At 46.1% G+C, this 27,833-nt stretch overlaps 1 protein-coding gene across 1 annotated transcript; it reads left to right on the top strand.

The window, feature by feature from the left end:
- The first annotated feature begins 3,567 nt into the window (after positions 1 to 3,567).
- On the top strand, positions 3,568 to 15,381 carry LOC103814271 (carnosine N-methyltransferase 2-like). Its single transcript, XM_009087785.4, has 9 exons — positions 3,568 to 3,630; positions 5,046 to 5,240; positions 7,256 to 7,317; positions 8,562 to 8,700; positions 10,219 to 10,271; positions 13,280 to 13,387; positions 13,504 to 13,634; positions 13,942 to 14,035; positions 15,026 to 15,381. Exons 2-9 carry the CDS (start codon positions 5,215 to 5,217, stop codon positions 15,379 to 15,381), a joined length of 969 nt encoding a protein of 322 aa, XP_009086033.1. The 5' UTR covers positions 3,568 to 3,630; positions 5,046 to 5,214.
- The last annotated feature ends 12,452 nt before the right edge of the window (positions 15,382 to 27,833 follow it).

The raw sequence follows: 27,833 nt of genomic DNA, 5'->3' as shown, positions 1-27,833 counted from the left end.
TTTTCAGCATATGGAGTGGGAAAGACGTTTATTTTGATAATATTTGAATTGTTCTCCCACTTTTCTGAATGGATTGTTATGACACAAGATGCATTTGCTTTCAGGGTATTTACCAGAGCCTTTTTTCTCAGACTCCTGAAGACACCCTGACACCCACTCTCCCTCCCTGACAACCACTGAAAACATTTATGAGCTTGCTCTGAAATGAATCAATTTTTGGATTTCTTTCAAAGCATTGTCTGTGTTTTGAAGCCCGGAGTGCATTTTGGGTACCCTAGCATACTCCCAAAGCTGGAATTTTGCTGTTGAATATTTGCTAGAAGAGTTTTTTTCCCCCCACATTTCATCTGACTTCAGGATCTGGGAATTAATATAAGCACCAAGTATCCAGACACTTGAGATAAAATACTAGGAGTGGGTGCTCACTGCAGAAGGCCAAGGTGACTGGAGGTCAGTGCTGACAATTACTGTAGGACTGGAGCCCTCCTCACTGCCACAGCATTTCTGATGCATTGCACAAACTCCTGCAGCCTAAATGTGTTCCTGGGGCACCTCTGTGGAGGGCTCCTGCCCTGGAGAGCAGTGCTGATCCTGTCTAAGCCTCTGCCAAACCAATTCTCCTGATTTTGTCTTGATTATTCTTAGGACAACTGTGGATTTCAAAAGAGGAGAAACAAACAAAACAAAAAAATTACCCAGAGATTTGACTACTGAGGAAATCTCCTGGCTTTTCCTCACAGTTAACTGCTCCAAAGTATGGACATTTTCAGAGATTACCAGTTTGCTGATTACCATTTTCTCCCCTGTGTTCAATCTCAAGTACCTTTTCTTTCCACAGCCTATAATCCACAAACTGAAAGGCAAACCCTTTACTCTTCCTAACTCTTGGTGCAGGGAATAATATTCAGCAAGAAGCAATTGCACTGTAACTGCTGCCTGAGGCCTGAACCCTACAGGATGAGAACTCAGCGAGTGATAAGTTTCCAAATGACCTCTGTCAGCTCCTAAAGAGAAAAAGGAAAGACAACAGCAGCCCTGTGAGTGGGAAAGGCCAGCTCCAGCTCAACGTGATGGGATCAAGGCAGAGCAGAGAGCAGAAAAGTGTCCTTGCATCCCCATCTAGTGGCTTTGGGTAAAATAAATCCGAAGTGCCTGGTTGGGACCTGCTCTCTTGTGCTGCTGCAACCTGCTCCACGGCAGATATGCACATTGCTAAACTCCATTTGCCAAAGCTGCTGGATTTGATCTGTTTTTGTAAATGCTCCTCAGGGTTTGAAAGATGACAGAACACCAGTGGAAAAGAAGCTTTGACCCAGCTGTCAAAGAAGAGTGAATTTAGCTGAGGTTTCTCTTTTTAAGAGTGGGACAGAGCAGAAAGGTTCACAGAAGAACAGCCAGAGTCTGTGAAAGGTGAGCATCCCCCACTGGGCTCATGCCCACTCTTCCACTGCTTCTCTCTGCTTCCCCATGGAAATGGGACTCATCATCCTATGTACATTCCAAGAGACATTCCAATTCTGTAACATGGTTTTGCCTGGCAGAGTGGCTTTTCCTGGGATGTTTTGGCTGCTCAGAGTGTTCAGGTCCCTTCAGCTCAGACAGGGTGTGATGGCTGGGCTCAGCCTCACTTTAACAGCAGGTGAGTAAAAAGAATTTAAACTCTGATCCTTCATTTCCTGTCCCCCTCAATTCATCCTCTTGAACCACAAAAACCTGTCAGGGGCCAGTCTCCAGCCTTACTGTTTGCCCTGCTGACTTTGAGCTAGGGACAAAATCTCTTTTGCTGGCAATTCCTCGTGTTTTGGTTGAGCAGGATTTGCAAATACCCCTGTTTGGAATGCTGTTCCCATTGGATGTGTTTAATCCTGCTCACGTTGGACTCCCAGCACATGCTACTGGCAGCAGCACGTGGACAGCCAGAGAAATTTAAATTCCAAGTGTGTTTTCCTGGCTGAAGACATGTGAGTTTTTGAGGGGTAAAAGGTACATTTTACCATATCTGTGTTTGTTCTCAGAGACATTTTTTTTGAATACTGGGTGGGTTGTAGAGCAAAGCTGGTCTTCACCTTGAATCAAAGAGCTTTTTTTGCAGGCAGCCACATTGGACCTTCCCTCTGCCCTTACCTTGGCTCTGTAATTACAACTACATGAGTTAGGACCTCTAGTCAAACGGGTTGGAAAGGGTCATTTTAAAAGGTCTGGAAGAGCTGTACCAGGATCCAGGCTCTAATAAATAGGCAGGAAAGGTTGTGTTTAAAAAAACCCCAAAAAACAAAAAACAAAAATTACCACCAAGACACAAATATTTCAGGTTTTTTGGGAGGCTGAACAGGAACATGTCTGGAGCTCAGCAGAAGTGAAGGCTGCTGCTCCCAGAGAGGGATGGGTTCTGCTTCTGCAGTGCCCTTTTTTTCAGTATTTATCAGAAATTTTGTTCTTTTTCCCATAGGAAAATATCCTATATACACATAGTTTAAAAAATACTGTTGCTCAGACTCCAAAATCTACTGCTGCCCAGGATTAAAGGATTAAAGAAAAACAAAATTTCTTCCCTTAATTAGAAATCTTGTTGTTAACTGTCAGGAAAATGGGTGCTACAGAATTGCTGGTTATCCTTCTCTCTACCAGAATTTGCTTGATGGAAAATAACATGTTTGCATGAAATAGTTCACCTAGGAGAGTACAGAAACTACAGTACTTTGAGAGGATTAGTCTAGAAAACTGAAAATATCTAACTGATGAAAACATTTTCATTAAAACAGGAAACTGCTACAGAAGAGCTTTGCTCACAAGAAAATCAGAGTTTCAGGAAAATCAGAGTTACAGGAATATCAGAGTTACATTACCTGAGCTTTAATTGATTGTTCTAGGTAGATTTGGAAGAGAATGAAAAAACAAAGTAGTAAACATGGAATCATATATTGGTTTGGGTTGGAAGGGACCGTAAAAACAATTCAGTCCTACACCTTCTGCCATCAACACTCTAAAAACGCCAAGAGCCTCCCTGACAATCATCAGCCTAGAAGCTGATTGCTATTTAGAAGGTAAATTCATGGAAATTTGGTGTCAATATCCAGGCTTTTCTGCCTGGAGATGCAGGTCCAAGCTTGCTGTGATGGGCTGATAAAAATGGAAAATGAGAGGGGCACGGGGCTATGGGCAACAGCAGCCTCAGCCAGGCTTGCCCCGGGGACAGTGGATGACCCATTTCTGAAGGATCAGCCCCAAACTGACCTCCGGAGCCGCGGAGCATGGGAGCAAACACAGTGGCTTTGTTTTCCTCCCCTTGCAGCCCAGCTCTGCCTTCAGCCACCCTCCCTCTCACTGAGCAAAAATCAGCTTTTTCAGCTCGCACGGAAAACAGAGTTGAGAGCGGATTGAGTCACGAGCTGGGCAGAGAAGCCGCAAGCGCGGCTGGCAGAGGGACATCCTCCAAGGGCACCGCTGCCAGCGGGCAGTGCCCACAATGTCCCCTTGTTGCTGGCAAAACAAAGGCTGCTCTTGGAGGCTAATGCCGGCTCGGGGGGGCTCAGGGACACGGGGAGGGGAGCAGCGCCCCGTGGCTGTACAAGGAGGCTCCCCAGGGCTGGCAGCTCCAGGCTGCTGGACGTGTCTCGGCAGCTCCGGGAGGTATGGCTTCCTGCCGGGACCTGCGGGGTGCCCACCCCTGGCTTTGCCATGGGGGGCTGGGGGTGGTGTTGGGTGTCAGAGTGACACTGGGACAAGGCAGAGGGGGACACGAGGCTGCCGCGGGGGCAGCGCTTGGGGCTCGGCTGGAATACTCCAGGTGCATCACGGTTGGTGTCTGTAGGAAGGAATCTCTGGTGGGACTGCTGAGGGACTGAACGAACTGATGTAAAATCACTGTCCATGTGGTCATTCCAGGAGCCAAAGGTGCACTTTAGACCTAGCAAAGAGGTTCTGGTCTTCCCTCACCTGGAATATATTGAATATTTTGTTGAAGAGTAGCAATGCAGTTGTTTCGGGCTTAATGCTTTGCTGTGGACCTGCCTTGAGCTGGATGACAAATCCACCTGGAAGCCAAATCTAGTGCAAACCAAGGCATGGAGATGTTGAAGCATCTCCACCTGAGGTCCCTGGTCTAAGGGATCTGTGTGGGGAGCAGGAGGTTTTCTGGGGATCTCAGCAAGGTGGGAGGTTTTATCTGCTCAGTCTGTTCTACCTTTTGTCTTCAGGGAATGGGAGTGATGAGGATGCTGATGCTGCTTTTCCCACCAGTGGGCCTCCCTTGGAAATATAACGTTTTTAAGTCCTTTCTTTTTTACATTCATGTTATTAGCTTTTAGGCAATACAAGCATCAGTTCTGTGGGTGAAAATAAGGGAGGAATCCAGAGGCAAGTGCAGGGAGCACCCAGGATTTTCTGTATTTCAAACAGTGATCACTGCACCTTCGTGGGAACCTCCAGCCACCTCTGCCCTGGATAGCTGTCCCCAAAAATATTTCCTTGCTTTGTAATCCCTGCGGCTTAGCAAGCAGAGTGTGAGCAGGCTGGGCTCGCTGCCCCCGTCCTGGCTGCCCGTCCCTTTCGTGGGGCAGGACAGGGGATGCCAGGCTGCCGGGGGCTGCAGTGCTCGCTAGAGTTTCTGCCACTATGCCCCATTTCCCCCTGACTCACAGACAGAAAAATCGCTTGCTCAGATCTCCGGGCAGCCAACGAGCTCCTCTGATCCCTGGGGAAGGCAGGGATCTCCCGGCGCATTCCCCATCCAGCAGGCAGCAGCGCGGCAAGGATGCAGGGAAGCGCTCCCTCCTGCCCCGGGCGGGGAGCAGAAAGGAGAGACCAGGCTCACAGCACATTACAAAGGGGACAGAAACAGCCCCCGCTCCGCCCGGCTCACACCCCTCAGCCACTGCCACTCAGGCTCCGAAGGTTCCCAAGGTGTCCCTTTGTGTCTCCCCTGTGCCATGAGGACACGCTGCGGCCGCCAGGTTCCGCGCTCTGCCCGCCCCGGCTCCCCGCTCCTGCCCCCGGTTCTCGGGTTTCCCCCTGTCCCTGCCCCGGTGACGCTGCTGTCCCCACAGGTCCGGCAGAGCAGAGCCGAGCCGAGCCGTGCGGGGCCAGCTGGACATGCTGGCCTGGCCTGGCTGAGCCCAGCCCCACCCCCGCTACCGGGTCACGGAATCGCAGCGTGTTCGGACCCACGAGGATCATCAGCCCGGCCCCGTGTCCCTGCGCAGCATCCACCCCAGCATGGAGCCGGCTCCGGAGGTGAAGAGGTATCGGCAGGGAGCGGGATGGTGTTTCCCACCTGCTGTCTCTGTGTCACAGATGGGTGTGTGGGAAGTGGGAGGAGCAGCAGATGTGCCCGTGTCCTGGGAAGGATGGGGGCTAAGGGGGAGATCTTTAGCCCCTCCACAGCCTAAGTTTAGGAATAAGGAAGTTTATGAGTTATGAAGATATTCTTGCAGTTTGTCTTCCTAGAGAAAACGTTTTCAACTAAAGAGGCTGCATCACCTAAAGCAGTAATGTGGCTTCCCTGTGGCTGCTGTCCATGTTGCACCCAGCTCTGTTCATGGAGGAAAGAGGTTTAACCTTGCAAGCTCAGTTTTAGCTGGGAGCTGTGGCAGAACCAGCTGCCTGCAGGCATCCTGCTCCCTGGCAGACCCTGCCTCAGTCCTGCTGCTGGGTGTTGGGGTCCTGGGGTGGGCAGGACAAACCCAACATGTTATTTGCAAATTTTAGGATCTGCTCTGGGTTTTAACCAGATTTTAGAGGAAGTCCATTTGTTCCTGTTTCACCTTCCTAGCAACAAGTGTTAATCAGTCTCAGAATCTAAGCCCTGCCTGGAGAAATGGCAAAAGTGTCAGTGGAAGAGATCTTGGCATCATCTGTGCTGGTGAATGTTTGTGCTGAAATCTGCTCAGGTCACCTGGCATGTCTCCTGGCATGGCTGGAAACATTTGACCTGTCAGAAATGGAATTCATGTCCAAAGCCGTTCCTGCACAGGAAAAGCCACGCTACCCTTCGGCATTTGAGTGGGAGATTTACTCTGAAAAGCACCTTGCTGGGCTCACCCAGCTGAGGGGACAAAATAACCCTCTGGGGGTTCTGATGGGCAGAGATGGAAGAGGTTGGAGGGCTGAGTGGAAATTGGAGGGACTGGCCTGCAGCCAAGCTGGAGATGATGGGGTTGGCCTCCTCCTGATGAGCTTCTGAGAGCTCTTTCCTGGGGAGAGGTGAGGTCAAGGTGGTGGAAGAGAGACACACCCCATGGACATGACTTACATGACTTTGGCACTGAACTCAGATGAAATCAGCTGCTCTTGCAGGACTCTGGAAGTGCCTGCAAGACTTCTGGGACCTCTCAGTATTTTCTTGCCTTCGTTGACCAAAGCAGTGCAGTATTTGCACATGGCCACTTCCTTGCCACATGGTGCCTACATATTTGTATCTCAAAACCCTACTACAAACTCCCTTCTTTACTTTTCCACCTCCTGCCTTGTTTTTTTTCTTCACTTGGGATTTTTTCCTTGGCAGAGGAGACTATTGGGCTGGGATCTGTTATCTCAGACTGCCTGCCCTGAGGCATTTTCTGACAGCAAAGCCTTGGTGTGTCTAAACACATTATAGAGGATATCACCCCTAAGACTTGCTGTGCATCTTGATACTGAAATGTGGTTACCCAGGAGGTGACTCTTTGTACAGAGAGCCTCTTCCCAAGCCTGTCTTTGCAGAAGTGAGGTCCTTGCTCCAATTGAAATCCCATCCTTCTGCCAGTGGCACCTCACCCCTGTTTTATGTATGAGGCACACTGTCAAAGGAAAATGAAGAAAGGAAAATGTCAGTTTGATGCCTCCAGTTGCAATGACTGGCTAATGGTTCTGCAGGGGTATGAAAACCTCCACAGCACATCTCAGACAAACACTGGAGCAGTGGCCAGTTGTGGCTGCCCCATCCCTGGAAGTGTCCAAGGCCAGCTTGGACAGGGCTTGGAGAAACCTGGGACAGTGGAAGGTGTTCCTGCCCATGGCAGGTGATTAGAACAAGATGAGCTTTGAGGCCCCTTCCAACCAAACTCTTTTATTGACTCTAGGATTCTAGGATTCTATGGCTATGATCAGCTACAAAGAAGTTTTGGCTTTCTCTAGTAAAAAAGAACAACATAAATTATGGATTATCAGCAGAGGAAAGTTTGTCCTGGAGCATCTTCCCTTTGTTCTGCATTTTCGTGCAGCTTCAAAAAAGCATACAGGTTCTTCAAATAACTGAAGTGCTATACTTTCCTTACAGGAATAGTTTCCCCAGCATGAACTTTGAAGCAGAGATTCTGACAACACCACACGATAATTCAGGTATTTGGGAGAAAAAAAGGAATTAAAGTAAAATGCTCACTCAGATTGCTATCGCTACAAACATGTTTTCATTCTTTTGGAGTTAGAGATTGTTAGAAAAAGAAAAAGACAAAGGAGTTCAAAGTGTTGAGGATAGACATTGATATCTTTACCTCCAGTGGGGCTGGACCAGGAACACATCTGCCAAGGATATGTGGTTTTGGAAACAGCAGAGCCATTCAATTTGAGATTGCAGTGTCCTGGATGAGACATACATGATTCTCTACTAGTGGTGACTAAAAGCAGGTGATAAAAATGCAACTCCTTGAAAGGCAAAAATGAGGATGAAGATATTCTGCCAAGTCCTGTCCTTCATCCTCATTTCATTTAAGAGGAATAGCTGATTTTTTCCCCATTGAATGATGCTTTTACAGCATTGATCTGAGACAGACCCAGCACAGCAGGGCATCTTCTCTTAGTCCTGCCTTTTCTCCTCAGCTCTGAGCAGCTGGCCAGAGCCTGTGCCCTGGCAGCTGCCCTGGTGTTAGGATGGGACAGCAGGAAAGGGAGACTTTGCAATAATTGCTTGGAACTCTTTGAGTATCCCTGGGTTTTGGCTCAGAGGGAGAGATCTTGGTGTCAGTCACCCACATTTGAACAGGAGCCCAGTGAAATGTTTTGCCATCAGTTGCCCTGCTGGCCGCGAGCTGCAGGTCCCAGCAGGGAATTCCCCTCCCTGGCAGCCCATTTCAGTCCCATGCTGTCCAGAGGCGCAAGTGAGATGCACAGGGTGGACTATTTTTGCTTCCGCTGCAGGTGGCAGTGTTTGTGTTGCATCACCCCTCCTGGGAGTGTGCCAAGAGCTGCCCCCCTCAGTCACTCTGTCCAGCATGGGCACAAGTGATGGCCACAGGTTTGAACCCACTGTGTGACTCCCTTCACCTTTTCTTTAGTTTTCCAGAAAACCCCTCCAGTTCCATCCCTTGTAAACAAAGCTCCCCACACCTGGCTAAACATTTTGGAGACATTTTCCTCAGGCTGTCCTGTAATGATGAGTCACTTAGCAAATATGCAGATGTCAAAGGGTGCCCAAGAATAATTTTTGTAACCCTGAGTGTGAACAGGTTGGAAAGTGCATCCTTTGCATCTTTTTCCCAAAGTCCTGGCTCCTGTTGGGTTAGGTTGGGTTTCTCCCATGAGGTAAGTGCTTTGACCCTTCACATGCCCCAAATCCTCTAACATGCAACCCATGTTTGTTTCCCAAGAGCTCTACATGATCCCTTCCATGAGAAGCCTCACAGCTGAGGAGTATGTGGAGGCCTTTAAGTCATTCTTGGAGCACTCAACAGAGCACCAGTGCATGGATGAGTTCAACAAGGAACAAATGCCCACCATCGTGGCTGGGTAAGGAGCACTTCCCCCATGGTGGGAAAGCCGTCCGTTGTCCGGGGAGTCAGCAAAAACTTTTAAGGATTTTTTGGGGCAGGAATGGACTTTAAATGCTTTTCAGTTTTAAGTCCCCTACTGGTTTTTAGGATATTCTGTTTAATGACTCCAGAGTATGTGCTGTTCCAATTAACACACTGTGCTGCCTCAGCTTATGTTAAGGAAAGACTCAAGACCTCGTTCTCATGTCCATCACTTTTCATTAGCTGATTTTCTGAGGATTAAAGGTATTTTTGGTTGTTTGGTTTTTGTGGTGTTTTTTTTTTTTTCTCTGAAAGAAAGCTCTCTTGTGCTCTCTCCCTGCTTTTGGGACTTCATCACATCCATCTAAACAGAAACACATCTCTCTCTCCTAGTGGCTAATTTTTGGTTTTCCCAATCCCCTAAGACCTCCTTATTTCTACCCTAAGTGGATTTGCATTGCTTAAGTACCAAATGATAATCAGTTTTGTAAAGTATTGATGTAATATCTTAAGGCTGGATAACTACAGACAGCTTCAGTGCAGCCTAGATCCAAAGCACAAGAAAGTCCTTTCAAATCTGGGTAATTGTTTGATGTTATAGAAACTGTATTTTTCTCCATTGAGAAGAAAAAGGTTAGGCAGGCAAATTTTTATTGTAAAGATCAGATAGATATAAAAATACACAATAAAATAATAATCATTAAAGATTATGTTAAGAAATTTTAATTGTGAATTTAAATCATGGAACAAATTGTGGCTTTCTACGATGGTGATTTTGGGTTTGTCTAAGGGTCTTGAACCTCTTTAGAGCTAAGGCCCCTGGACTTGCTCACACCCTTCAGGACTTGCTACTCATCCCACTCCTATGGAATCATTACTGTGGTGCCTCCTGAGACTGTGCTTGGGAAACTCAATCCCTTGGCTGTTGTTAAATATTCTGCTAGGAAACATGTGACTGGAGTCTTTTAATAAGCAATTTTTCTAAGGTAAAAAATATTGAAGATTCACATTTTCCTCCCAATTTCAATCCAAGATTAATGTTGATAAGAGATGACTGCCAGTCTCATGGATAGCCTAATGGTTTTGCTTTTTCTGGGTATTTATATCCAATATTTCCTTATGAGGCTGATGAAGTTTTTCCCAGCTCACCTTGTCCCTGCTTTCCCAGCAGTGCCATCCCAGTCAGGGGATGGCACTGCTGGGAAAGCCCAGCCCCTTTGCCCTGGGCTTCCCAGAGGCTTTTTTTGCCAGCCACAGCCTGAAGAAATCTCCTTGGCAAAGGGTGAGAAAGTCTGCACCATAATGCCTACTGTACTTTGAAATATGAGCTGGCTGAGCCAGGCTCAAAAGGGGTGATCAAATTTCTGTCCCAATTCACGTGCCTAACATGAAAATTTCCAGGCTGACGTGTCATCCCAGCTGTAAGAATGAAAACATGAAGTGGTGTGACACAGTGTGGTTAAGTAATTCTATTTATATGTCTATATGTGTATATGTGTGTTTATCCTTTCAGTCTGGGCACTGGAAAATCGACCCTCAGCGTTCTGGGAGTTGGGAGTGGCACAGGTGAGGAGTGTGGGGATGGGGCACGGGGGACCTGTGGGCAGCAGGAGGAGATGCTGGAAAATTGGGCACTGAGGAGTACTCAGACATTAATGGCAGCATTTCCCCCTGAAGCACAGAAGGGCAGAAGGAAGAGTGGAGCTGGGATAAGAGGAGTGCTCCTTCCCTTCCTTCCCTCTCCATCTCCCTTCTGAAACACTGCAGCTCAGATCTTTCTGGGCAGTGAGAAATCTGTTATTTTAGCTTAGTTTCTGCCTCTTGCTGACTCTCACCTGACTTCATTTACCTCAAAGCAAGGACTCCTCCTTCTGGCTAGGTACAAGAGCATCTTCGAACCTTGTTGCAGAGAATTAGAGACATTGGAGAAGTTCTTTCCATCCAAAATCCTGCCTTAGACTATCCCCCCTGAAGGGATGTCTCCTTTTGCTTTGCTTTTAGGGATCCCAGAGGCCAAGGCTGGGCAGTGCCCTGCTCTCAGGGGAAAAACCAGCTGGCTACAACCATCAGCGAATGCAAAGCTGCATCAGCTTTTTCAAGATATGTTTCTTTGTTACTGCTGTGTTTTTACCCAGTGATAAGTAGGGTTTAACTGCAAATGATATTTTTCCCCAGAGAGAAACCTATCCTTTGGAAAAATAGCTTTAAAGTTGTTCTAAATGCATTTGTGTTTAAAAAAAGCCAAAACAACAAAACAAAAAAGTGGTGAAACAGCCAACTTTGCTCCTAGGGAACCTGGGAGAAAATAAAGAGTAGAGAAAAGAAGCAGTGGTTTGATTTGTCAGAGTTTACTTCTGCTTTGAAAAGTATTTTCAGCTGAATTTTAAGTGCTAATACTTTCAAATGAAAGCATTTTTCTCACTTTTTTTTGTTTTGTTTTCCTGAGTAAGAGAAAATTAGCATCTGATTGTTTTCCCCAACTGGGAATATGTTGGAGCATATGAGAAACCAAGCAGGAAGAAATGATTCAGTTCTCAATTACCCTCTATTTTCATTAAGTAATATAAAACAGAAATTCTGACTCCACAAAAGCACAAGGGGGAAATGAACTTTTAGCATCGTCCTTAATTTTCCTTATATCCTCTTCAGAGGAGATTTTAATGGAAAAATAAACCCTCTAAAATTTCCTGTGTTTCCTGGGTGAGTGCCCCTCACAGATGCCAGGACAGGGGTCCAGACCTGCACCCAGGTCTGCAAGAGCTGGGGCTGGGCAGGGAGTGAGCTGGGATGGCACCAAGTAAAAGGTTATATCTGATCCCTGACCTTTTAAGAGGTGGGCTCTGGTTTCACAGAGCCCCCAGAATTAGTTTAGTTGATGAAAATATTAATGGGGATTAGTGGCCAACTCCACATCCTGAAAGCCTCTGTTGTGCTCCAAATCACGTTTTTTCACTCACCCCATGTTTCCTCATGGCTGGTTGAACTCTGAGCTGGAACTTTCCAGTTGCAGAGAGGTTCCAGTCCTGTCCCAGCCTTGCTGTGGTCAGTGCTGGGGGGTTGTTGCTGGCAGAGAAAGCTGCAGCAGATAAATTCCTGCCCTCGAGTGCTGTTATTTTACTGCTTGTTTTTACAGACACCCTGTTTGAAGATGTTATTACCTGCAAACACTGGATTAAGCAATTTTACAGAGGTGGAGGGAAAAAACTCCAAACTTAAGCTTTTAAGACATCCACCTGCTGCTGGTGTACCCATTTGCCTCTATCAGTGGCTCCAGGGCATGGGGCAGCGATGCTCTGCCTCTAGCTGTGCCCCAAGCCTGCAGGCAGCTCTAAGGGCTCCCCAAACCAGGCACTGGCACCTAGGACTGTCACTAATGATTCAGCTGCTCGCTATTAGGATCTGCCTTCCTGTCAGCAGTACTGGTCCCAGTACCTGCCTTCAATGGATGCAGCCTCAGCCTCCTCCCTTGAGCCTTTGGCCAGCCCTGCCCTGCTCCCACTGCATTCCTCACGGGCCTGGGGTATTTCTTTCCTCACTTCAAAAGACTCCTCCTTCCTCGGATGTCCCAGTAGTGCTGGCATGGCTGATATTTCCTTCCCTGAATTCTATGTACTGCAGCACCTGCCAAGGATGACAGCTCTTCCCGTGGCTGGTACATCAGCTGAAAGAGCAGGGAGGATGCAGGATCTCGTATCAAGACCTCTCTGTGTGACATTTGCAAGGCCAGAGCTATTTTTAGGTCCCACCATCAGCTACAGACAGGATTCTTGCAGAGGTCTCATCAAGGTGGTCACATCTGCTGTTTCTTTACTTAGTTTGAGGTGATCCAGGAGGACTCATACACTTGGCATTTCTGGGAAATAAGCAGCATGACCTGTATCATCTCAGAAGAGGCTGGGAATTTCCTAGAACAGGAGGACAGACTGCTGCTTGCTCCCCCAGAGCTTTCACAGCACCAATAGCTAAATTTGCAGAGCACTTCCATACAACTATGTGAGTCCCTACCTGCATTTCCCAGATAACCATCAGTTAATTGATGCCCTGGACTGAGGCCATGTGGACAATCCCCAAAGAGGGAGGATCCAGGATACTGCATGTCAGTGGGTCTCTTCTCTTGTGATGCAGTTCCGCAGGTCTTAGGGCTGTGTCACAGCAGCCACTGTGTCCTGTGGCAGCCCCAAAGCCATGGGCCACCCCACGCAGCTGTGTCAGCTGCCTCCTTGTGTCCATTCAAACTTTGTGGGGTTGTTGAAAACTGCTTTATGGTTATTTTTGTAAACAATGAGCTGTGATTCTTTTGGCCTGTCTGTCCCACAACCCAGGGTATTGCCATTAGCAGGTTTCTGTGCTGCTGCTTGTCTCTGCCTTGTTCTCAGGCTCTTCTGCACCTCTCTGTCAGCTTGAGCAGTACAGTACCATGGCAGGAGCACCAACAGGCTGTGCCACAGCATGAGCCACAAAGCAGAACAGGCCTCGCTTCTGCTGAGGGATTTCCTGGCAGGAGTGGTGGCTGGTGTAACCTTCCATTGCATTTACCTGCTTTCTAAAGTAGTGAATTTGTGTTTATTGAATAGGTGAGCAGGATTTGAAAATGATCAGGATACTGCAGGCTGTGCACCCAGGGGTCTTTATTGACAATGAGATTGTGGAACCCAACCCACAGCACGTGGCAGCTTACAAAGGTAAGGCTACACCTGATGCCTGGGTTATAGCAAGGACCATCCATTTGAATGATGAGTTTTTCTGCTATTTTATGAAATTCAGGGTTTTATGGGTTTTATTCTGCTTTTTGAAACAGAGCTGGTGAATCAAGCTCCAGACCTGCAGAATGTTTCTTTTATTTGGCACCAGCTCACTTCCTTGGAGTATGAACAGCAGGTGAAGGAGAAAGGCATACATAAGAAATTTGATTTCATCCATATGATCCAGGTAATGGCCATTTCTTTAACACAGGGCTATTGGATTTAACTACCCCCTTCAGTTCTGCTCTATGCTTGAATTTATGACCAGAGCTGAGCACTGCTCTCCCAGAGCAATTCTGCAGAAGCTCTACAAACACCAAAGCTGGCAATGCTCAGTGCTGTGATGTGTCCCTAAATGGGCATGTGGAATCAGAAAAGGCTGGGAAGCATCTGGAACAGAATTTAAAACACCTCTAAGAGAAAGAGTTTAAGCCTTTGGAGGGTCATTGCACTGTGGAGGAGGAATAATGACTGTGTGTCACTGTCTCTTCTAGATGCTGTACCGTGTGGAGGATATTCCCAGTACTATCAAGTTTTTCCACAGCTGCCTTGACCATCATGGTAAACTCCTGATCATAATTTTGTCAGGTAAGGGAGACCTTGTATTTTTTTTCTCAATTGCTGGAGTTTTGAAGAAATTTGAAGTTTGAGAGGCACAAATATTTATCTGGTGATGTCCGTGGTGCTCATTCTATAGTAAATAACAAACAAATGCTGGATTTCATATGGAGAATGCAATCTTGGGCTTAGCCTTGGGCCCCAGTGTCTGACGGGGCACCTTAGGCACAGCCTTTGTGCTCTTGCTTCCCTGCCTCTGGAGTTGATGTAGTAGAGAGAAGTGTGGGCTGTCCATGATGGGGTCCATCCTTCCTCATGGTGAAATCAGCACTGGAAAAACACAACCTGAGCTCTGGGTGGACTCATCCTTAGGGTTCTGTGTACAGTAATGACCCAGAGCCCAGAAGGACAGCAGATGCTGCTGAGGGCAGCAGGTTTTATGGCAGGACAGGAGAAAAGAGGCACAACACGATGGCACTTCTTAAAAGAATAGAGTGTTTCATCCCTTGTGCCATTCATGAATCCCCAGCTCACAGTGTTGTGGAAAAAGCACAAATTCACATGTTCCCCATAAAAACTGTTTCTCACATTGCCTGTAGACTGTTTCCCTTGCTGTGTTTTTGAGATATGTATTGTTCAATGAGCACCTATAATTGAGGCTTGCTGTGTGAAAACATCTGCACTGCTTTGGCCAAGGCACAGTTAGGAGGTAGCACGGGATGTTCAGGCTCAGCACATTGGTACCTGTGTGTACTCTTCCTTCTGGGCAAATTCAGTGCTGGAGACATCTCCTAGGAGCTTCCTTCCAACACGACAGTTTGGAGGGAGGGCTGAGGGAAAACAGGGTTTTGTGAGATGCAGACATTTATGAGTAGGCTCGAGTTAGGGTAAAACTCTCCTCCTGCCCCGTCAAGGGCCGGGCCAGCAGCGAGGAAGCTTTTACAGCTGGTTTCATAGTTGATTAGCCGGTGTTTGACTGCCTCGGCTTTGCCAAAATAACCTTCCCTGGTGCCCCGGCAGACAGCAGCGGCTGGGCCAGCCTGTGGAAGAAGCACAGGGACTGCCTGCCCGCCACCGACAGCGGCCACTACATCACCTGCAGCGGCATCACGGAGGTGCTGCAGAGCCTGGGCGTGCAGCACCGCGTCTACGAGCTGCCGTCGGGCTGGGACATCACCGAGTGCTTCACCGAGGGGGACGCGGTGGGCGGCCGCATGATGGATTTCCTGACGGGGACCAAGAACTTCCTGGGCACGGCCCCGCCGGCGCTGCGGCGGCGGCTGCAGGCGGCCCTGTGCCAGCCCGAGTGCAGCAGCACCAGGGACGGCAGGGTCATCTTCAGCAACAACCTCAGCATGATCGTCGTGGAGTCCTAGAGCCCGCAGCCCGCCTGGACTTGTTTTTAACCCTGTGATTTCAGTGGGACTTGCACTTTGTGTGGCCAGCAGGTTTGCACAGCCACGGACGGGTCTGCACGGCCTGGGCCGCTGTGAGGGTGGCAGCCCCTGTGCTGGCCAGGCACAGAGCTGCTGCTCCCGTGGGTGCCACCTGTGCCTTCTGCCCCGTCTGGGTCTCCAGAAACGGATGCCTTGTGAAGGCTGGCCTAGAACAGAGGCTAGACAGTTAAAAGAATAAAGTAGGGGTTCATTAAAAGGCCTCAATGGATCCACCTTGGGCAGCACAAGAGCCCAGGCAGGGCTGCACCCAAGATGAACCCAAATGGTCACAGAATGGGCGATCAGTCACGGGGTCTCTCACTTTGATCAGTTCTGCTCCATTTGCATATTGGAGTTAATTGTCCAATTCCAGCTTTAGCCCATGCAGTCCCATCCTTCTTGTTTTTCTCTCTTCAACCCACAGTGTTTGTGCTCTTGGGCCTGAGATTTGGATCATTTGTCCTTGGTCCCCAGCTAGAGAAGGAATTGTTTTGTCTCCCTACTCTGTGAAGAGAGCTTACTATCCCCTAATAGGAAGCTCAAAAGTACGCACTAAAGCAGTACAGAATCTGAAAAATATAAAAGCTAAAACCTGAGGCATCACCAGGACAAAACCAGCAAGATGTCCCTGCTGCTTTGCACCCAGGTAATGGCACTGCACCCAGGCCTGAGCTGCAAGTTGCTCTGCACAAGGCTATTTCATGTGGTTTTATTGGCATAAGCATTTACTACCCCAAGTCTCTCAGCATCTCACAATATAGACATGTCTTAAAAATTTATCAGCCTTTTTGTTTGGAGAATATTTTGGAACCCAGGATGATACTTGCCCTGTGCTCTTTCAGGCAGATATTAATTTTGTTACTTTCTTACTACTGTTTGTCTCCATATAAAATAAAAGCAATCTTAAAACAAAAAAAATCACATCTGGCTCTGCCCATGTAGGATTATAGAAAATGAAGAGCAAAGAGGTCATTGAGTTAAAAACCGAAAAAATATGCAAAGTACCATTTTATGGAAGGCATTAAGGGTTTTTTGTAAGTGAGAAAGATGACCCTGAGGATGTGGAAGAGCCTGGAGAGAGCTGCAGCTTGTCCTTGTGCTGCAGCCCTGGGAGGCAGCTTGGCTCTCTTGGAGCAGCATCGCTGCAGCACAGCACCAACAGCACTAAAATGTGGTGTAATGTGGGTTAAATGTTAATATAGGTAAGTTAAGACTGTTTCCCAGGGGTTCTGACTTGTTCAGAGGGCTGAAGGAGGTGTTGCCAGGGCAGCCAGCTCCAAAGGGAGATGCCACTCAGGATGCCAGTGAGGTTTGGTTCTGCATTTGGCACCGTAGTGCTGTGCAGACCTTGGACTGAGCACATGGGGAAGCTGCCTGCAGTGCCAGCAGCCTCATTGCAAAAAGCTCCAAGGGGGGAAAACCCAGCTCAGGTGGGAAATACCTGCAGGCACAGAAGCCATCTATCTCTATGTCTGATTTTTCCATGCTTAAGCTTGGTAGGACAGGCCTGTGTGCTCCTGGAGGGGCTCAGGTGGGTATGTGGTGTGGGTCAAATGGCTTCTTCCAGCACCATGAACACGCAGGTCGTCACACTGGCTTGCAAGACATTCCATGTCACTGTCACCCAGAGTCCTGCTGATCCTGCTGAAACTGTCCCACCCCTCCAGCTGAATGCAGTTACTGCCAGGGACAGCATCACCCTGAAAAGGTAAGGAGCCGATGAAGTCCTTGTGTCTCCACTCTGTCCTTTGGGGTTTTTCAGTATTTTTTTAGGTTTGGATTTTATCATATCCTTTTGAAATGCAGCCATTTCTCCTGAAACTACTGTAACAGGAAAAATGAGCAAAATAATGGGAAAACAGCAGCATTATATCATCTCCCTGGCAGGACTGAGACACCCTGGCCTGCAAGTACTATTGCTGTCAGTTCCAGAAACATCAGTCAAAACTGGACAACCTCCTCCAGAGTACCCCATACTGTGCACAAGCTTTTCCCTTTGATCCATCCTGTTGTTTATTCCACAGGCATCCCCTTTGCTGGTGCTGGCTCCCAGCATTGGGCAGGGAGTGAGCAGCTGGGCTGTTGGACAGGCTCTCAACACTGCTCCCATCAGTGCTCTCCTTCCACTATGAATTCCCATGGTTTATTTCCAGTCAGCAGTGGTGTCTCTGTCTCTACCTGGTAGATTAAGAGGAAAAACAAAAGGTACCATAAACCAGGCTTGCTTTTCAAGCTTCAAAGAAAAATCTACCTGTTAGTCTGTGCAGAAATTTGGCACAATACAGGTTTGCCCAGATCTTCCCCAGCCCAAGAGGTTTTCCACCCCTGCACAGAGAGACACATTTCCAATAAGCAGATACTCAGCAAGACCCATTTGTGAGAACAGAATTTACCCACAAAATTGTAAATCAATGTGCAAATGCTCAAAAAAAAAGGAGCACTTCAAAGCAGACTGTTTAGTGACAGGCTGGGGAGATGAAACAGGCACCCCATTAAAAACACAGCTGATCAATGCTTTATATGTAATTTTTCCTTTGATTCTTCAAAAGCAAGTAGTTTATCAACAACTCTGCTTGTACACCTAGAATAAATAGCATCCTTAGTGTCCCATTTGTTTATATATTTATTCTTTGGTGAACCTGCTGTTTAATAACTGTTTGTTTTCCTTTCTAAAAGACACTCTCCTCCCATGCAGAATTTCAGACTGTGCTTCCCCAGCAACAGGAGTGTGGCCACGAGAGGGCTGCAGCAGCCAGCGGAATAAATCCACCTCAATCCACCTCCCAAAACTCTGGAAACGCTGAGCTGAAGCAGCAGAACCAGACAGTCAGGCAGACAAATGCATTCAGCTTCCTCTGCTGGCTCATCACACCCTGATGCCAGCATTTGGGACCACACTTTTTTCTACTGCAGTTATGGGCTCTGACTCTGGGCTCTGGTTTGTAAAAAAGTCACGATGGCATAGCACAGCTGCCAAGGGATGCACAAAATCTGCTTTTGGGTTGTTTTTTTTCTCCCACTCAATGGCTAGAGTGCTGCTGCTGGAGCTCAGGGTCTGCAGACAGGGACCCAGGAGGGGCAGATCCCAGGGAGGGAAACACCAGGAGGGGGGATGGCAGGAGGGAGAGGCTGCTTCAGCCTTAGCTTTGAGCCAAATGAACCCTGCTGAGCTCAGTCCAGGAGGAGCTGTGCTCCATAATGAGTTTCATGGCAGTTCCCATTAGCGAGGAGGCAGTCCATGTCTCCCAGAGGGAACTGTGATGCTCCATCAGCACCAGTTTGTTCCAGCCCAGAGAGAAGGCTTTTGTGGATATCCATGCATAGGCTGCCCTGTGCCCTCTGTAGCAGAATCAGTGCCTGCAAAACCCAAACGGTGCAGTTTCACATGGAGCAGTTGCAGAGTTTATCCTCATTTCCAATTTCAGTGTGGGATATGCCCATTTCAATGCACAGCTCTGGTTGTGTTACAGTCCCCTAAAAAGGAGCTAGAGAGAGCAAGTCTTTACAACATCAAGGATGGATAATTTTAGTTTTACTGGGCCTATATGCAGTCTTGGGGGCTGAATGGTTTGCTTTGAAGTGTTAAGGCTTCTCTACTCATGAATATCATCAGGGGAATGAAGGTTGCATGGGAACTGCAAAATCTAGGAGCTGATTTCTGAATAATCTCATTAAAAAACAAGCTCAGTAAAATACTGGAGCCTATACTAAAAAGATTATATTTAATCTCAGTAGGGGGGAAAATAAAGAGACTGAACTTTTTTCCCTCCCCCTTCAACATTTTCCCACAGAAATCTGTTGAGGGTTATATCAAGCATGTAGGATTGTGCTCACATTTTTGGAGCTTATAAAGGCCTTGATGGGAATAATAACCTCCTGGATAGAGCTCTAGAAAGGTATTCATCATCCTGCTTTTTTAACTGAATATTTTTTTTAAGATCATATCCTCCAGACTGAGGATGAATATCTAATCCAAGTCTGAAATATCTTTATTATTGAGCATCACTCCTTGTAGTCACTCCCCTCCCTTACTAAGTATCAACAGAAACTTAAATCTTGCTGAATGGTGAAAGTCCTCTTAGGCAGAGAATGTGTTGTTCATCCCCCATTCTCCTTTAATTCCTTGTTAACTACAAATAAATAAAGAAAGAAACAAATCCCTCCAAGATAAATGTTTGGAGTAGAAGCTCCAGCTGGAAAGATCTGGTGCCTGAGGAGGGTATGTGGAACATGTGAGATGGCAGAATCCCAGTGGGGCTTTTTTCTCATCTCTGAGAAGGAGCAGGGAAGAGCAGAACAGGAGTTTCATTTCCACTCCCCACTTCTGATGACACGTTTGATTAGACGTGCCAGCAAACTGCTAGAGAAAACATATGTTTTGTCATACATTGTAATGATGGTTCCTCTGGTGAATTTATAAGTGTGATAAGGACATTTTCAGAGCGGTCTCTCAGTCCCTATTGCTTTGTTAACATTTTTTAGCATCCTATTAATCACTCTGTATGTATCTGTCAACAGCTGATATTATGGATTAAGGAAGATTACAGCTCATTGCTCCAGTGGCTGTTTTCTTTAGGATTTAACTCTACAGGCACTTTTCCACTTGCCTCCCTCTGACAAAACCAGCCCCTTGCTTTTGCAAAAAACACTTTGCAGTGCTTCCCTGACTAAGAGTGGGTTTACTTTAAAGAGTATCAAAAGTGCTCATCCAGAAGGGAAACATTTTGATTTTATTATTTCTGGAAGAAGGGCTAACACACTTTCAGTGCTGAACAGAGAGTCCCCAAGATCCTGATTTACAGAAGTTTCCATGCAGATTAATGTTGACTTTGTTTTGTCATGCTTGTGCAGATCATGTCACTTGTTATTTGGGGGATGTTATTTGAGGAAATTTAGGAAAAAGTTCTACAGGTTCAAGAAATTTAACTTATAGACTTTCTCCATTGTTTGCTATCAACTGTAGGCCATTCTCCAGTTCTATGTGTTTGTCATGCACTCTGGGATACAAAGAAATCCTTGTGACTCCTATGATGCAAAAAAAAGCAGAATTGAAGCCCGAGAATCAAACAGCTCAACCATGATTAACTTTCAGACTAAAATGTATTCACCCAAACTTTACTCCCTTGTGCCAGGACTTGTTTTTATACATGACAACAATAATGTCAGAAATACCAGTTTTGACCTAGACAATCTCCCTAAGCTTATTTAATTCTTACATCTTGTCTCCAAGGCCTTATCATTCCTTGCTCCCTTCTCTGGCAGAGCATCTCCAAAAGCTCATCCCAAAGCTGCCAAGTTAAAGAAAACTTTCCTCCCATGCTCAAAAGATGCAGGTTCATGGCCAGCCTCAGTCCTGCTCACTTGCATTTCCTGCCAAATGTTAATGCAGATTTCTTGCTTCAGAGCCTCAGGTGACACAAAGCTGCTCTGGGTGTTTTACTGGGAGCCTCTCGCCCCATTACAAATGTCCTAAAACAACGAGCACTGCCAGAGCCTGCCTCCTCTGCACTTGGTGTAAATTATTCCTGGGCTACTGCTTATTGTTTATTATTTCTGATGATTTGAAATTTTAAACTGAGGGCATTAATATAACCTGGAGTTCAAGGCCAGGTAAAGGGGTTAATTGGAGAGGAAATTTTTGCTTTGCTGTATGGGAGAGCTGTATTTTACTCCCCTAACCCCCAGCAAATACAGTCCCCAAATTCATTCTTGTTTTGGTGGAAATTTAAATAAATCTTCCAGTTCCATCTCTCGGCCACAAATTGCTTCTAAACATAATTAGCCTTTCTACTGCTGCTGGAGCCTTGTTTATTTATGTGTCAGTCCCTGGAAAGTGTAGGAATATATAAAATTTCACTCAGGCTTAGACAAAAACTCCTCCTTGACCAGAATCCTGTGCTTTCAAGGGAGGGAAGGAAAGTAAGGAACGTAGAAAATAGTCAATATTCTTTATCTTTCTTATACTTTCACCACCCTCCCCTGCCTTTTGGAAACCTGTCTGCCAGGGACCTCCTGGGCTGAAGGCTGCATCCAGGTAGTCATCCCTCCTCCTTCCCTTTCCTCATTAATTTCCCTGATTTCTTTCCACATGTTTTGCAAAACAACCTCAACAAATAAATCCATTTCAATACCTCTGCACAGTCACTTTTTATCTCCTTTTTTAATACAATTTCCTTTAATGTGAGGATCAGCCAGCCAACTTTCATACACATCCTGACTGCAAAACTGTCACCTTCTGATTCCAAAATCAGGCTAGAAATTATTTCAGAGGTAATCTGCTGTCCAAAAACTCTCATTTGGCTGTTGAACAGAGAAACATTTAAGTCTGAGAATGCAAAGGAAGGTTCATGTTTGTAATTAAGGACTTCCCCTGTTCCCAGGGTATCTGCATTTGCATGGGGCCCTGCCATGGGTTTTCCCAGGCTGGCCATGATCACTTTATCTTGCTTGGAACCAATTTTCCATCTTTAAAACCTTCCTTTCCTTGCAGGCAGGTCATGAGGCTGGATCCATTACTGCAAGTGAGAGGTTTTATTACTGAGGTGCTAAGTGTCATGCCAATACAATAGTAATAATAAATAACTTCTCTAGAAGTGTAAAAGGGCCTGACATTATTAATTGCATTTCAAGCTCTTGCAGCGTGTGTGGATCAGGATTGAATGCAGAACAGACCAAAGGCTTTTTTCTTGCTTGCAGTTTTGCTCTTTGGAAAGAAATATGTTTTGGTCAGCTGAAATGTCCTTGGTGTGCTGAGCCTGCAGCAAACCTCTCACCTGTGCAAGCCCCCATGACTTCCATCAGGGCTCAGATGTCCCTGCTGGGATGCAGAGATGGAGGGACACCCTTTGACAGGCAGGGAAGGCCTTTCTTTCTTTTTTTCCCCTTCAAGAGCAAATGCAAATTCTCTAAATCAGTCCTTAGTAGAGATGGTGTCAGATGGCTCCAACAGGAGGCAATGCTTTTAGATGCCTATGAAAGATGTAATTTTCTGCATCTCTCCTGCAGGCTGCCATTCACTGATGAATGTGCAGAGGGCCTCACAATGCCCCAAAAGTGACTAAAGCTCTTGGGTAAAGGCAGAAATTGGTCCCAGGTGCTGCAGGGCTCTTGCACGAGGCTGCCTTGTACATCTGAGTGGAGCTGCTCACAGATAAGTTCACTGAGCAAAAGCAGGTCACATCAGCAGATTTAACATGTCCTTTGAACCTCCTGCACCTCAATTTCTGTCCTCTGCTGTAACATTTCTCTTCTTTTGATCATTTAGTAAGGGGCAGTTGTTTCATTACAATGGAAATAAAAACAGTTGACACAAAAGGGTGGAGTTTTGCCTATTCAGAGTGAAAGTGAAAGGTTGCACTCCTGAGTTGGCTTGAATAGAGTGAGTGTTATTAAGTGGTGACATGAAAAAGACCTCTCAAAGGAGATAATGCCTTCATCCAATTAATCCTTCCTAATGAACTTACCCTGCAGAGGTGGGCAGAAGAGTTTCAAGTTTGCTTCCTGTGATCATTTGTGCCAATAAAAGTCTTGCAGGGAAGCTGATGAAAACTCATGTGAATGTGCCTGAAGTGAATTTATTTTGATATTTGACTTGTCAGGAAAAGAAAAAAAAAGTGGTTTGTACTTTTCAACCTGATCTGCCATTGTGTTCTCTCCTGATGATCCCATTCTTTAATAATTCCTCAAATTATAATAAGGCTCCTAGGCATAAGCTTCCCTTTGAATTTGCAGCTGAGAAAATTCCACATTTGAATCACTTGGAAATGGAGTTTTACTTGATAACCTGTATTTTTGAGGTGGGTAACTACCTTGGTGAACACTTTGATGGTTATTTCAGCAGTAGTAGTCTAAAAATACTCTTCTGTCTCTGAGAAATTTGGATTGAGGAAAGAATTCTTTTCCCACTATGTTGTAATGATACTTTGCACTTGGGCACGTTCTTTTATCAGCATGTTTTATTCATCAATGCACCAGGCCCTCGACTGGTTTTGTTTAATTGTGACTCTTTGTACCACAGGCTTGGAAGTCCGACTGTGACATTTCATTGCTGCTTTTTCCTGTGCTTTGGAGATCTCAAGAAAGAAAGTGCCAGGAAGGGGAAAAGAAATGGGTAAGTTCAACCAAAGCAGAAGTTGTCAGACTAAAACAAATCCAGAGGGAGGAAAAATAGCAGAAGAATTGATAAGAAGATTTTAAAAATCATATATTTATGATGTGTTGGTTCTTTTATAAAAATGGAAGCTCCTGTTTATCTCCAGTTAGAGCTGGTTCTAAAGTGAGATACCACCTCCAAATGAGGGCACCCAAAATTATCTACCTAGCTCCTGCCTCTGTTTTAATAACTCATATTAGTGATATGATTTTCATCATGCCTTGAAAAAAGAAAACATGCCTGGAGGTTAGGATTTAAGCTGATAAACTGAAATTCCCAGATTTTAAATATTGGCCACTACAACTTGTCCACTGCTATAAAATGTTTCAGTAAAGTCATCATGAAGAGCAACTTTAAGTCTTCCCCATCTCCAATTTAACCAGCAAAAAAGAACTCTTTAATGAGGACAATAGAACTGATAGCTGGGGAGAAATTATTTTCCATCTGCTACACAGTTCTGGGGTCATGATGAAATTAACCACTTTGAAGTTGTGCAGCCTGGTTTCATACCTCAGTCAAAGAATTGGGATACTTTTTGAGCACTGCAAGCAGCTCATACTTCTCCCGCTGCTTGTGGCAGGAATAGTTTTAAACTTGCACTTTGTTCAATATGGCAGTGGAAAAGCCAGAGCATCCAACCTAGTGCATGCACGTGGAGGGCACTGAATTAATATTTCTTTTCATATTCTGGAAGAGTGTCTCAATCAAAATGAGACTTTATGGCCTGCTTTTAATTTCACAATCATAAAGATGAACATACAACTTTTCCAGAGAAATAATTAGGTATCACAGAATAAAGCATGTCCCTATCAAATAATAATAACACCACATTTAATTAAGTGAAAAACTGTACTAGCTCTAACAGATTTTACTGTCTATAATTTATTTCTAGATTAATGGGTATTTTGTAGACCATCAGGCTGCTAAGTATGCTTAGTTTATAATAATGCTTTTCTTAGTTATTATTTCTGTTTCTATTTCTACTCCATGTTGACTAAAAACTACTACATCCATTCTTTTCAATTAATGCCTTGGTATAGTTTCTTTTTACAAAAACATAGTTTATTTGCTCATTTTTTGCCCTGGGGCTAAACCAGCTGATATGTATTTTTGTTTCCCTGGTGGTCCCATGGATGAGCTTGGATTAGAGTGGGTGCTCATCTAAATCCATATAATCACTTGTAATTGCCTGGAAACTGGCAGCAGGTTAATTAGTGCAGGCTGTGGTGCTGAGCTGGACATGCAGGTGGTGGAGTGGCTGTGAGACCTGAACCTAAGCCATCATGAGGTTCAAAACAGAAAAGGCCATTTCTGCTGGCTCCAGTTTTCTGTGTTCTTTGATTTAATCTTCTCTTTAGGGTGCTTTGGGTTGAGCCTTGGGCAAGGAGGGGATATGCTGCTGTTGTCTTCCAGAGCACAGCAGGTCAGAGGAGACAGCTGGTTTAAAATCTCAGACATGCTTTTTGGCTGGTGGCTGAGCTGATGCTTGAGTGGCTCCTCTGATGGTAAAAGACACTGATGCATCAGCACCAGCCAACGCCAGAGCCATCTATTTACCCAGGGAAGTGCTGCAATAGATCAATGTTAAATGCTTATTTGTGCTTCACTGCTCAAAGGCACAGAAACTAATTACCAAAGATAAATTAGCCCTTGTGACAATGACTAAGAAATACACGTCCCAGGATAGACCACCTTGACCACAAACAGACATAATTCTGCCTCTGACGAGGAACAGCAGAGGGTTACACAGCTCATCCTTCACCAGAGCTCACTCAGGGTGGAGTGCTACTGCCTTTGTCCGTGTGCTGGAGAGCTGGGGATGATTTGCTGAGCCCCTGACTCTTCCTTTTCTCTCCAGGAGCCACTCACTTGACTCCCCTGTGTCCCTGCTTGCCCAGTTGTGGATCAGTAAATAAAACACCTTCTGCAGGTACCAGCAGACCTGACTGATGGCAAACTGTCCCCAAAGGTTTTAAGTTAACACATGAGCTTATGAGCTTTGCCTTTAAACCTTGGCTGCTCAGGAACTGCAAATGCCTCGCTCTGGGTCACCTGTGCAGCAGTCAGGAACAAATGGAAAGTTTTCAATTTTGGGTGTGATTACAAAGTTTTTCTAGCAAAAGGTCCTTGGTGTTTCTCATGGCAGCTGTAATCAGCAAATGAGAACTTATCAGAGTTGCAATAGGTTTGTAATGCCACTACTTCAGTTATTCCTCCCCTGGACCTTTTACTTCTCTCTCTGCCAAATTTGGTGGATCTGAATCCAAAAAACATCTACCCTTATCTCTGACTGGAGCTGAGAGACTCAGGATGGATCTCTGGGAGTGTCTGGGAGGCTGCAGAGCTCCTCTAAATTTTCCCGTCAAGGAAAGAAGGAGAGAGCAGCTTCCACTAACTTTTTACCCTGAGCCCTTACAAAAGATATTGCTAGGCTATGTACTGCATTTTCCATGAATTGTGTAAAACCAGAGTACAAAGCCATAATGGATTCAACCCTGCTCACTGTGTCCATCATAACAAGCTCAGGAGAGACCTGCAGGACTGCAGGAGGAATAACTTGAGTGGGGAAACCTTGGGAACACTCCCAGTGCCTGGGGGAGGGTCATGCTGGTGTCAATATCTGTGGGAAAGCTCCTCTGCAAGCCAGGTTGACTAAATTGCTCTCAGATAACTCAAAAATGGCTGCACTCTTCCCTATCTCCATGGGAAGCATCCCTACCAACTGATATATCTCAGCATTCCCCTTGCCCTTTTCACCTGCTTGTATCTCTGTTGAATCACAGACCCATCTCATGCTGGAGCAGTCTTTTCCCCTGTGCCATCCCAAACTGGGCTTTCAGCTCTCAGGGACAGGCATTCCTCTCAGTATCATATCCCAGCTCTCCTCTGTACTGAAGGCACCCCCCAGGTTTGGGGCACATTTTCATCACCACAATCTTCCTTTTCTCACAAGATCATTACTGGGAATATTAAGCTGTGTGACTGACCCTTGAGGAAGACCCTAGAAAATGCCTCCAGGTCTGCTGCTTCTCTGACCATTCCTAGTTGCTGGACCCCAGCTGTAATTAAGAGGAATAACCTGTATTTTTACATTATTTTAGCAAGCTAATATTTTCTAGATGTGAAAATCCCAATTGCTGCCTGAAAAGTGAAGCATGACTTCTGTCTGTGTGACATCCTCTCTTCCCAGCCAGCAGAGCAAAGCACTGATGGAGTTTCTGCAGCCAGATTTGTAAGACCCTCTGTGCTGGTTGAGATGGGCACATCAGCTCTGGCTCCCAGGGGTGGGGACAGTGCCCCTGTCTCTGCCAAGCCATCAGGACAGGACTGGCTCCAGCTCATAACCCAGATTTTACAGCATCTTGTCAAGCTCTGGTTTGCAAGGTACAAACCCGAAGGTTACACCTGGGTGGGGTTGTACCCCCTCCTCCAAAGCCTCCTGACCACATTAGTACTGCTGCAGGTAGTTTTCCATAATTTTGGTTTCTGGCAGCAGAGGTCAGCATTGCCCTGCTGATGGACAGCCACGTTCGCACCTGCAGGGAACAGCCAAACATCACAAAATCAGTTTTCATGAGTCCTTGCTCTCTTGTTGTGATAGATTGTGTCTTTGAGCTCCAGCAGCTCCTGGAGGGGCAGGTGACCGAGCCACCATCTGTGTCCCCTGGGAAGTGACAAGGGAGGCTGCAGGGTGGCCTTGCACATGCCATGGGCTACTCAGAGTGCCTGGGGACAGCAGGGACATACTCAGGGTGCTGTCATGGGACCTGTGGGACATCTGTGTCCCCCTAGAGTGGCAGCAGGAGAGATGCTGATCCACCCAGCACCACAAACATCTCCAAACATGGACAGGCACAGGAGCCTGGGGGCCTTGGCTGTGGATCTGATGTTCCCTGTTTGTGTCAGGACTGTATTTTGTCTGATTTATGTCTTGTTTAATGGCTGAGGGATGTTACAAGCATGTGACTCAACTGTTATTGCATATAGATAATTATGGCTCTTCTAAATAGCCTATTGGACACTCCAGTCAGTCCATTAAATAATTGCTCATTCTTTGTAAACATCCTTTTGACACAAGGTAGGTCCAGCAGGGGAAACAGAAATGTGAGCCAATCCTCCAGAGATTTATCTATCGCCTAATTGCTTTGCTATGTCCCTAATATTTTTTCCTGAGGTGAGAAATTAATCTTTCTGACTAGGAGTAGTCTTTATTTTGAAGTTCTTGGGGTTTTTACCTACA

Source organism: Serinus canaria, chromosome 7, assembly GCF_022539315.1.
Source record: "Serinus canaria isolate serCan28SL12 chromosome 7, serCan2020, whole genome shotgun sequence".
In the NCBI taxonomy this organism is placed as follows: domain Eukaryota; kingdom Metazoa; phylum Chordata; class Aves; order Passeriformes; family Fringillidae; genus Serinus; species Serinus canaria.
The sequence above is the reverse complement of the archived record's forward strand: the minus strand, read 5'-3'. Positions and strand labels throughout refer to the sequence as shown.